This window comes from Mustela nigripes, chromosome 12 (genome assembly GCF_022355385.1).
Source record: "Mustela nigripes isolate SB6536 chromosome 12, MUSNIG.SB6536, whole genome shotgun sequence".
Taxonomy (NCBI): domain Eukaryota; kingdom Metazoa; phylum Chordata; class Mammalia; order Carnivora; family Mustelidae; genus Mustela; species Mustela nigripes.
The window spans coordinates 84183895-84196369 of record NC_081568.1 but is presented as its reverse complement, the minus strand read 5'-3'; the positions used below and the strand labels follow the sequence as shown (position 1 = coordinate 84196369).

Sequence of the window (12475 nt, the reverse complement as noted above, 5' to 3'; positions counted from 1 at the left end):
TTCAGACTTGAGCTGCAACATGAACACTCTCCTGGGTCTCTAGGGAAGTGCTGACCCACTTCTCAGGCCCCATAATCACATGAGCCAATTACTCAAAATAAATCTTTTTCTTTTATCTCTCTCTCCCTCTCTCTCACTCGCTCGCTCTCTCTTCACACAAACATGCATACACAATTAATTTTGTTTTTCTGAAGAATCCTAACTAATGCAATTACATTGAGTCTATCACCTTGCTACTTTCTTTCTATTAGTGCAATCTGTTTTCCCCTCTACCTCCTTTGTCTTCTTTTACATACACAAATATAGGACTTTTTTCATCATTCCATCTTATTTCCTTTGTAACTTATTTACTGTTGCTTTAGGATTTATAGTATACATTCTTAGCTTCTTACAGTGCACCTTTAAGTGAAATTATACCCTTTAACTTAGCAGAGAATCATATAATAGAACTGTTTCATTTTTTTCTTCTATCATTGTGTTGTCATGCATATTATTTTCAAATACGACAAATAAAAACAAAGTTGTGGCAACCTAGCTGCTATGGACAGAACTGTGTCCCTTACAAATACAAATGTGAAAACACTAATTTCCATTGTGACTGTATTTGGACATAGGGCTTAGGAAGTAATTAAGGTTAAATGAGGTTATAAGGGTGAGGTCTTCCTTTCCGTTTTTATTGAACCTTTAATAATTCTTTTTTTTTTAAGAATTTTATTTATTTATTTGACAGAAAGAGATCACAAGTAGGCAGAGAGGCAGGCAGAGAGAGAGGAAGGGAAGGAGGCTCCCCACCGAGCAGAGAGCCCCATGCAAAGCTCTATCCCAGGACTCTGGGATCATGACCTGAGCCGAAGGCAGAGGCTTTAACCCATTAAGCCACGTAGGTGTCCCTAATAATTCTTGATTAGTACCATCCATGTTGTCGCAAATGGCAAGATTTCATTTCTTTTGATGGCTGCATAGTATTCCATTGTGTATATATACCACCTCTTCTTGATCCATTCATCTGTTGATGGACATCTAGGTTCTTTCCATAGTTTGGCTATTGTGGACATTGCTGCTATAAACATTCGGGTGCACGTGCCCCTTTGGATCAGTACGTTTGTATCTTTAGGGTAAATACCCAATAGTGCAATTGCTGGGTCATAGGGCAGTTCTATTTTCAACATTTTGAGGAACCTCCATGCTGTTTTCCAGAGTGGCTGCACCAGCTTGCATTCCCACCAACAGTGTAGGAGGGTTCCCCTTTCTCCGCATCCTCGCCAGCATCTGTCATTTCCTGACTTGTTGATTTTAGCCATTCTGACTGGTGTGAGGTGATATCGCATTGTGGTTTTGATTTGTATTTCTCTGATGCCGAGTGATATGGAGCACTTTTTCATGTGTCTGTTGGCCATTTGGATGTCTTCTTTGCAGAAATGTCTGCTCATGTCCTCTGCCCATTTCTTGATTGGATTATTTGTTCTCCGGGTGTTGAGTTTGCTAAATTCTTTATAGATTTGCGACAACATGGATGGAACTAGAGTGTATCATGCTTAGCGAAATAAGTCAAGCAGAGAAAGACAACTATCATATGATCTCCCTGATATGAGGAAGTGGTGAGGCAACATGGGGGCTTAAGTGGGTACGAGAAGAATCAATGAAACAAGATGGGATTGGAAGGGAGACAAACCATAAGTGACTCTTAATCTCACAAAACAAACTGAGGGTTACTGGGGGGAGGGGGTTTGGGAGAAGGGGGTGGGATTATGGACATTGGGGATGGTATGTGCTTGGGTGAGTGCTGTGAAGTGTGTAAACCTGGTGATTCACAGACCTGTACCCCTGGGGATAAAAATATATGTTTATAAAAAATAAAAAATTAATTAAAAATAAATAAATAAATAACTGAAAAAAAAATTCTTGATTATAGTTTTTTTTTACATTCTATAGTAATCAACTCAAAAGCATGTCTCTGACTAGTGTACAAACTTCTTAATGGTATGGATTCTTTGCCCATTTGTATTGCTTTTCCCTACACAACAGATTGCTTGACCTATAATAATCTTTCTATGTGTGTTGTTAGAAAAAACACACAAATCTCTACAAAATAGCTGGCAAGTATTTGATTAGTCTTCACTAAAAGAGCATTGTGCTGGGGTACCTTGGTGGATCAGTCAGTTAACAACCAACTCTTGATTTCAACTCATGTCATGATCTCAAGGTCATGAGATTGAGCCCAGCAGTGGGCTCCATGCTCAGCAGGTAGTCTATTTGAAGTTCTCTCTCCTTCTCCCTCTGCGCCTCCCTTCCTGCATGTGCACGTTCTCTCTCTTTCTCAAATGAATAAATAAATCTTAAAAAAAAAAAAAAAGCATTGTGCTTTGGACAGATGAACTTATAGGGCATAGCTTTGTTCCTATTTAAAGATTTACCATTAGAAAATTCTTCTCTTTACCAAGGCAAAATATCTGTCTATGCATGTTACATTAATGACATGACTCCTCTCCGTGGGGTCCCAGAAATGACAAAGTTCTGATCTCTCTATTTTACGATACTCCTGCATATGCCCTCATCTTTCCCAGTTACCTTGAACTTTCCTTGGGCCTTTTAGTGACTTCAACAATTTAATCAGATTATATTGTTTTTATTCTCTTCCCAGCATCATCAACAAAATGTCTTCCTTTGTGGATGCCAGTTGTGACTGAGTCCTCTTTTTTTCTTTTTTTTTTTTAAATTTTTATTTATTTATTTGACAGACAGAGACCATAAGTAGGCAGAGAGGCAGGCAGAGAGAGAGGAGGAAGCAGGCTCCCCACTGAGTAGAGAGCCCGGCGTGGGGCTCGATCCCAGGACCCTGAGATCATGATCTGAGCTGAAGGCAGAGGCTTTAACCCACTGAGCCACCCAGGCGCCCCCTGAGTCCTCTTTAAATTGATATCTAACATCTAATATTATTCCTGGTCTGATTAGTTGACAGTATTATGGATTCTTACTTTAGTCTTTCTCTAAAGCTGAATTTTCCACCTTTCATTATTGTGGCTAAAAGTACTAATGTTAGACTTGTGGTCAGATCTACCCCTTGATGTATGTTTACTTAAAAATTGTGAGTTTAAAAAAAAAATGGAATGCTAAGAGCAGATTCTTCTCTCACTAGTGTGTATACAACCTCTCAGCTCTTAACTTGAGTAGAAATAGAGGAAATCTTTCCATGTGACCTATTGAGGGAAATGGCCATAGACATTCTTGTTAAGAAACAGTCACATCAGAGACAAACCTGAAAGCTTTCTGCTGAGAATCTTTTATTGAAGGATCAGATTCATGCATTTGCTCCCATAGCCATCCAAGAGGGATTGGTTCTCTATGTGGAATCTGCCAAAGGGAACTTGGTGCCCTTGAGCATCAGGGAGACTGGCACTCTCCATGCTTTGCCAAAAAAAGTGCACCACGGCTCCTCCTACAAGAGAAATCATTTTTTTTTTTTAAGAGAAGGCATTAGAGATCTTAAATTGGACCTTTAATATTCTTAGATCAAGCCAGCCAAATGAGCACATAGCATGAAAGGTAAGTAATTAGTAACTGAGTTCCAGCATCATAGAATGTACTAGTCAAAGCCAGTGTTACGAGCCATAAAAAAAATCTATAAATATCTCTGTTATCTCTCACTTAGTAATATTATGATGTTGACCAAATTCCCTTTTCCAGCTTCAGTTTCTTCCCACTATCCACTTTCTTTCTTTCTCTTGCCCCCCTCCTTTTTACTTCTTTTTGTAAAATATAATTTTCAGCGTATCACTTTACTTTTATGCTTTATAGGAGCATCTTGCTAATAGGTAGCTATCGTGTTTTCTGGCTCTGTGGAAAAGGCTGTTTCTACAAATAACACATTAAATTCAGCACTTACATAACAGCATTGCAAAACAAACATTTGTTGCTATAATTCTTTCCATCAGATCCACAGAGAGGTATGTATTCCATGGTACACATTTCAGAATATTGGAGGCACTCAATATCCTGCAGTCCAAAAAAAGAAAAAAAGAAAGAACAACTTCAAGTTGTTAAATTATAGAAAATGGACTTTTTTTTTTTTAAGGCCTTGAGAGGTCATTTAGCCCTCAACCCCACATGCAAAAAGACATAGCCTCTTCAATTTACAAATCTGACCCAACCATGGTGGCAATCTCATTACAGAAAGAGATAGCTTAGCTTGAGGTTAGGGCTTCCCTCTCACTTACTCTGGTGAGCAGAGTACATCTAGTGGGTCCTATCTTGTGCTTAATTTCCGAACCAGTCCTCTCCTCACCACACACTTACCTACTTTATTCAGGCCCTCTGGATGTCTTGCCTGCATAGTTGCAGGTATCTGCCAGTTTGCTGCCCAGCGTCCATGCTTAGCTAAGATTTCAGTCACCCTCCACACTGATGTCAGAGTGATCTTTTAAAAACCAAATCAGTTCTTGTTTTTTGATTAGTTAACAGATTCCCCATCTACAGAAAGTCCCCTCACGAGTTGCGCTTATTTCTCTCATCTGCTCTGCCTCTAACTCCAGCTAAACTTGACGGAATTCCCAGAGTGTTTCCTGCTCCTATACATGTTTGTGCCTTTGCTTAGGTTGTCTTTCTGTCCTATCTGGCCTCTGTACCCATTAGAACAACTCCTAAGACTCTGAGTCCTCCTTAGAAATCAGTTTAACTCTTTTTGTAACCGTTTGATGACCGCATTTCTCTTCTTCAAATTGGGTCAGATGTCACTCCTTAAGATGACCTATCTTTACTACCACAACCCCATGACCCCATGTTTTTATTTCTCTTGTCACATTTCAAACTCTATTAAAATTATTGACATCCACTCACATAGCTCTTTACTCTTGAATTGTCTTACATTTGTTCTTGAATTTTAAAAAAAGTAACTTCCTTTATTTTTATGAGAGTGTCCTTGAGTCCCTAATGTCCTCTATTTAACCTGCTAATTAGAAAACAATCACATGTATACCAATCTGCTCCAATTAAGGACTATGAGTAGAATTTGTGGAGCTTTCCTCTGGAGAAGTAAATTAACTATGCTCAGGTCTTCTGTTTAGGCTGGCCACATGACTTATCTATGACTACACATACTTGTGGACAGTTTCTAGAATGTCCATTTTAAAACTTTCATAAAGTGAGGAATTACTGTAACATTTTATATTAAGAATAAATAAAATTTGTGTATACTTACACATTCATTATCTTGAAGTATTCTGACTGGAAATCCTTTGTTTCTGAAAGAGAAGATTTTATTGAATGGGTAATATGTTATTTGACATTTCACAATCCACAGGGTAAAATACAGTCATACGTCATTCTGTATTCTCTGTCCTGTACTTAGAATGAGGAGCTCTCGTTAATATTCTACCCAGGTTGGTTAATACTGACCATAAACACCTTTGATGGAGGATCATTTTGTAAACAAATAAAATTCAAGAAAATAAGATCAACACTAAGAGGAGATTGGGCACTCAAAAAAATTAGTCCATGAATACTCAGATGAAAATCAAGCATCATATAGTGTGAAAATATTTTTGGAGTTAAGAAAAAGAAAGTATGCTCAAATCCATTTCTGGAACTTATAGTCTGTGTAGTTTTTGTTACAGTCATTTCTTTCTATAAGATATCTCTCTTCTAAAAGGAGTCTATGAGATGATAAAAATCAGTCAAATCTCATCTTTAGTCTCTTGTGTTTTTGTTAATACATTGGTTTGCATATCCTGAGAGACTTTATTCTGAATAGCACTTGTTATTACACTTGACTATACACTTTCAGAAGAGTTAGAAAAGGAGAAAATGTTGAGGAAGAAGAGCTCATTTCTGTAGGTATTCAGTCTGTATTAGCTGCATAGCTAAGATTTGATGGGTTTTGTCACTGTGGATCCTAAACACTACTCTAATTTCTATCTTACAGATGAGAATACTGAAGCATGAGGTGGATTGTGTATCTGCCTAATGTCACACATCTCCTAAGCACAGTCTGGATTCTAATGCAGATGTGTGACACCAAAGCCCGTGATTTTAATCACTAATCACAAAGTAGTGAATTTCCAATTCCTGGAATGGCTGGTAATAATCATTCTTTCATTCTTCAAGAAGCTGAGATGTTTACAGTGAGGAACTCGTGTAATTTGTGGGGTACTGGTGGTGGGGGTCCCAAATCCCATCTTTACTTTCAATCTCCTCCCTAGACTTCTCCAGATAATCTCCTCCCTAGACTTCTCCAGCAACATGGATTTTCTCTGGGGTAGGGAGAATAGATCAAAGTCTTGTAATAGCACCTTGGCAAAGAGCCTCCATAGAGCATTCTTGTGAGCTCTCATTATTCATAAGAAAGACACAACAGAAGATTATGGAACTTTGACCAAGATATATTTTCTGCCTAAGACTCAGCTTCCGCAAGTGTAATGTGGGAATAAAAATGTCTGTAGAAAACAGCTAATGCCTGAGCAATAGTGTATAATGTGAAAGAGAATTTGGCTGAATAGCAAAGAAATACGTATTTCCTTAGAGATACAGGTAAATGTATTTATGTACTTTTTTTGAACAAAGCAATGTCGAAAGGGTATTGGAGGAGCACAAAAAATGTAGGATTGATCAAACCACACTGTTAGAAACCAAGCAGATTTTGGCCCATGTGGACTTCACAATCTTAAAAGAGAAAGAGAGAGAGAGAGAGGATTCAACTGAGTATGATACTTACTGAGTTAGCATGCAAAGCATACATTCGTTACTGTAAGTGCGATGATCTGTGCCACATACTGGGTTCAGGTGCCTTGGGCATGCAAACGCAGAGCCTTTTGAGTTGTATTTGAAACAGTCCACCTATAATTGGAACAAAAAAGAATGGCCTACATTGTCTTTCTTCAGTTCCATAGTCTTTCCTGTATTAAGTTGGTAAGACAGAAAAGAGAGTAGAAAGAGTCCTAGCCTCTTCAACTTTTCAGAAAACATGTCTAGAAGACCCTATGTGGATCAGGAACTGCGCTTAAGTCAGACATGAAACATTCCATAAGTAAAACTAGAGTTAGCTGTTTATGAAGGAAATGTTAGTCTCTCTCTTTTTTTTTTTTTTCAGCGTAACAGTATTCATTGTTTTTGCATCACACCCAGTGCTCCATGCAATCCGTGCCCTCTCCAATACCCACCACCTGGATCCCCCAACCTCCCACTCCCCGTCCCTTCAAAACCCTCAGATTGTTTTTCAGAGTCCATAGTCTCTCATGGTTCACCTCCCCTTCCAATTTCCCTCAACTCCCTTCTCTAGTCTCTCCTTTTTAAGTTACAGTGTGAGTACACTGGAATAATGAAAGTGAAAAATACTCAGATAAGTCTAAAATGTCACCTAAAGGTAACAGTTTACTTTATCTGTTGTTCTTTTGCAAAGAGATTCCTTTTGTGACTTTTAAAGAAAGAACCACCACCAGGAGAAGGAGAGTAGGAATTATTTTAGCTCCCCAGGAATTATTTCTATCCACAGTGAGCCAGCTTCATTATGTTCACAGTTCCGTTAACACATCAGCTCTGATTTCATTTTTACCAAGACCCCATAGAAAAAGCTACACTCACCTTTCTTCCCCCTGCTTGATCACCGACTGGAAGAGAGTGGCGTGAGATGCATTTGAACAGAAAGAATCAGAAAAAGAGCAAATTCCGCAGTCAGAGATGCAAGGTTGAATTCATCCACAGTAACGAAAGCCCATTTCTGCCATCCCTCACCCAGGCCAGCCCTGACAGGTTACTTCTTTACTCAGGGTCAATTTAGGATGAAGCCAGAAATGTATGTGATTTTTTTTTTTTTTTTTTTAATGTATGTGATTTTGATTAAAAACCACCACAACATGGGGGAAGGAAATCCCTGGTCCTGGGACAAAGGGCTGTCACAGGTATCCAGGAATTCCTCTGAGCAAGGCCAGGGTAGGGTTGGGTGAAGTTCTCAAAGCTGCGTAAGTTTTTTCTGGGAGGCAAGTCAGAAGCCTGACCTGTTGATCAGGAACTGAGCAGGTCGCCCACAGCCCATTTCTTTTCTTTCTTTCTTTCTTTTTTTAATTGAAGTATAGCTGAGGCAGTATGTTTCATTAGTTTCGGGTGTACAACATAGAAACCCACTAAGTCTACATAGTATCTTGTGCTCCCCACATCAGGCTATAGCTCCCATCTATCACCATGCAGTAGTATGGTACTCTGACTATATTCCCTATGTTGCACCTTTTATTCCCATGACAATTTTTATCCCTCTTCTCAGTCTCTCTTCCTCTTCTAGAAGGTCTGACCCCTACCCCCTCTTGCTAATTAGGCCAACCCAAATAATTAACATCTCAATTTTTCTTCTGACTTTCCATTCCATCTTTACTGAAGGTTGAACAAACTGCAGTTAACATAAAGCCATCGCAATTCAAAGGAGTCCTAACTCACCAGGTGGAGGGGCAGCCCATGCGGTGGCTACAAGAGCAAAGATGGCAAAAACAGTGATGCTCTCCATAGTGATCATGAGTGAGCGTGGCTTTTCTGAGGCACACATACACGTATATATACACACATGCATAAGGCAGGGTCCACCTTCCTCAATATTGACCTTTTCACTGATGATTGGTTGTTAACCTAAGCTAGGATGTTAATTTCATTGGTCAGGGAAAGCTTCCTTACTCCCTTGATTTATAGGCAGCTGGAATAGTTACACCCTGAAACTCACCTACCAGAACTGTCTTGCATAATAATCCTCTGGTTTATTAGCAAATGTAACAGCATGGCTATATTTGAGAACAAATACAATCATAGGTATAGTAAAGAGAAATAAACAAAATGACACATATAAAGGGTTTCAAGATTATATGAAATGCAGGAGAGTTGAAATAGAAAACAGGAGCAATGAGAACATTTCTTGAAAATGTACAATAGTACACAACATGAGTACTTAGCATTGCAATACCTTTTCTAGAGTTCGAAGATTATTTACAGTGTTTTATGAAGGCTTGTTAAGTGACTAAAAGAAACTTGTGAAATATTCAGACTAGTGTTATGCCCCTTAGCAGATGGGACAACGAACACAGAAAGATTAAGTGGCCTCTATTTAGTCACAGAGTAACAGTTGAAAGATCCAGTTCTCTAGAATTCTTGACCTATACTTCTCTTCTACGCTTTTTTAAATAAGATATGCTACTTCAATAACAATAACCAATATTTATATTGAATGTCCAGATTTTAGCATAGTGTCTCACACTTCTTTAGATTATAACCATGATATTCTGTTTGACACATTCTCCTGCACCCATATCTGTATATGTTCTGTCCATCCACATAACCAACGTTCTTTCAATAATACAGCCCTGATGATTTCCAATTACTTAGCACTTTCACCTCAACTCCCTTCTCTAGTCTCTCCACACTGTTAGAAACCAAGCAGATTTTGGCCCATGTGGACTTCACAATCTTAAAAGAGAGGACATTTCTTGAAAATGTACAGTAGTACACAACATGGTTTCTAACAGTGTGGTTTGATCAATCCTACATTTTTTGTGCTCCTCCAATACGGAACTGTGAACTGTGAACATAATGAAGCTGATGAAGACATCAGCTCTCCAGAAGATAGAGTTAATATGGAGTTAAGCTAACGATAATTCCCAAAGGACAAACTCTAAGATTGGAGGAGTTAAGCAAATTGCCCAAAGCAGATATCTAATGAATGACAGAATCTTGACTCAAGCCAGATCTTTCAATTTCAGAACTTATGATCTCCCAGTAACTAGTTGCATTTATTTCTAATTTTTTAAGGTATGCCTCTCTCATTCATACTTTTCATTCTCTAATACCACCTCTTTTTCTCAGAGATAATTCTATAATTTTGGTGTATGCTATTGTGAAATTTGAATACTTACACCTCACCTATATTTCAGTGCTTCTTTAGCATTCAGAAATCATATATACTACATTGAAAATCCAGAAACTTTTCTTAATGAGATAAATGATCTTTCTAAGTCATAGTGGAGCATCTGATTAGAGTGACCAAGTTCTATATGACAGAAATGAGAAAAATGGCTCAATGATGGTAGAGCTGGTGAGGTCAGGAGCAAGCACCTGGGTCTTTGGCTTTCAAACTTTTCATTATTGTTATTTAATTAAGAAATGGTATTGTCTCCCTCCCTGAATGTAATTTTATGAGGCAAGCATGAAATGAAACAGATTTTTAAAAGGCAGTCCCTTAAATAGAAGCAAGACAGGATTCAAGAGTACCTTCATTTCCACCACATACCAAAGTTATCATGCAAAAGGAAGTGAGGCCCTGGAAGGGAGAGCATCTTGTCTAAGACCACACAGTGAAACGGATCCCCAGATTTTAGTACAAGATTTGTTCTGCTCTGCCATACCTTCTCACACGTTACACAGCCCCATGTCAACATGGGATTTCCACCCCTACTTCCTTTCCCAGAGAACGTGAGAAAGTATCTGCCACCTGGGTCCTAGACTCAATTCTCTACTGTTTATTGGGTATCACCTTTCGGACATCCCAAAGGATCTTCCAGTTCAACATGTTCCTAGAAAACCTTGTTGCTAAATCTCATTTTTAGTGGCTTCTCTCCAGTTTCACTTTGTTAATATTTATCAGTGGCAACCCAATCCAGGAAAATTTAGGAATCTTAAGTTTCTTTTCTGATTTTCACACTAACACCCTATCTCTCACCAACTAGGTTTTAATTTGAGTGGGTACCTTCCTTTTGGGAAGAATGTAAGTGTATTTTGTTGTTGTTGTTGTTGTTGTTTTAAATTTAGAGTTCAAGAATATTAGTGTGTTGTTCCTTCTTTTGGAAATTCCCATAGGAAATTTCCATAGTGTGTTGTTCCTTCTTTTGGAAATTCCCATAGGAAATTCCCATAACCCTGTCAAGAAATGTGCAGAAGACACGAACAGACACTTCTCCAAAAAGACATACAAATGACTAACGGATACATGAAAAACTGTTCAACATCATTAGCCATCAGGGAAATTCAAATCAAAACCACATTAAGATACCGCCTTACACTAGTTAGAATGGCAAAAATTGGCAAGGCAAGAAACAACAAATGTTGGAGAGGTTGTGGAGAAAGGGAAATCCTCTTAACACTATCGGTGGGAATGTAAGTTGGTGCAGCCACTTTGGAAAACAGTGTGGAGGCTCCTCAAAAAGCTAAAAATAGAGCTACACTATGGCTTAGCAATTGCACTAGGTGAGCATCTACTCCAAAAATACAGATATAGTGAAAAGAAGGGCCACATGTACCCCAATGTTCATAGCAGCAATGTCCACAATAGCCAAACTGTGGAAGGAGCCAAGATGCCCTTCAACAGATGAATGGATAAAGAAGATATGGTCCATATACACAATGGAATATTACTCAGCCATCAGAAAGGATGAATACCCAACGTTTGCATCAACTTGGGTGGAACTGGAGATTATGCAGGGTGAAATAAGTCAAGCAGAGAAAGACAATTTTCATATGGTTTCACTTATTTGTGAACATAAGGAATAATATGGAGGACATTAGAAGGAAGGGAAAAATGAAGAGGGGGGTAATCAGAGGGGGAAACGAACCATGAGAGACTATGGACCCTGGGAATCAGAGCTTTAGAGGAGTTTGGGGTGGGAGGATGGGTTAGCCCAGTGATGGGAATTAAGGAGGGTATGTATTGCAGGGAGCACTGGGTGTTATACACAAACAATGAATCATAAAACACTACATCAAAAACTAATGATGTACTGTATGGTGACTAACATAATAAAAAAACAAATTCTACTAAGACTGCATTTTTCTTTCTTCCTCTTGCCACTACTCAGTAACTGTCTAAAGACTTAACACTCAACATCACTTGGCCTCAGGGAACTACAAATCAAAACCACAATAAGATACCACCTCACACTGGTCAGAATGGCTAAATTTAACAACTCAGGAAACAACAGATGTTGGCAATGATGTGGAGAAAAGGGAACTCTCTTACACTGTCGGTGGGAATGCAAGCTGGTGCACCTGCTCTGCAAGACAGTATGGAGGGTCCTCAAAAAGTTAAAAATAGAGCTATCCTGTGACCTAGCAACTGCACTACTAGATATTTGTCCAAAGGATACATAGTGATTCAAAGGGACACATGCACCCCAATGTTTATTGCAATGTCTAAAATAGCCAAAGAATGGAAAGAGCCCTGTGTCCATCAAGAGATGAGTGGACAAAGATGTGATATATATACACAACAGAATACATTACTCAGCCATCAAAAAGAATGAAATCTTGCCATTTGAAACATGGATAAGACTAGAGATTATTATGCTAAGCAAAATAAGTCAGTCAGAGAAACACAAATACCATATGATTTCACTCATACGTGGAATATAAAAAACAAAACAGATGAACATAGAAAACAGAGAGGGATGCAAACCTTAAGAGACTCTTAACCACAGGGAAAACTACTGAGGGTTGCTAGGGGGGATGGGTGGGGGATGGC

General features: G+C 38.7%; 1 protein-coding gene across 1 annotated transcript; it reads right to left on the bottom strand.

Moving 5' to 3' along the window:
* Nucleotides 1–3284: 3284 nt before the first annotated feature.
* LOC132027566 (double-headed protease inhibitor, submandibular gland) lies at nt 3285–8485 on the bottom strand. The gene is made up of 6 exons (XM_059416368.1): nt 8419–8485; nt 7573–7598; nt 6707–6828; nt 5195–5237; nt 3884–3993; nt 3285–3436 (listed from the first exon to the last, which is right to left on the bottom strand). Exons 1-6 carry the CDS (start codon nt 8483–8485, stop codon nt 3382–3384), a joined length of 423 nt encoding a protein of 140 aa, XP_059272351.1. The 3' UTR covers nt 3285–3381.
* Nucleotides 8486–12475: the final 3990 nt, after the last annotated feature.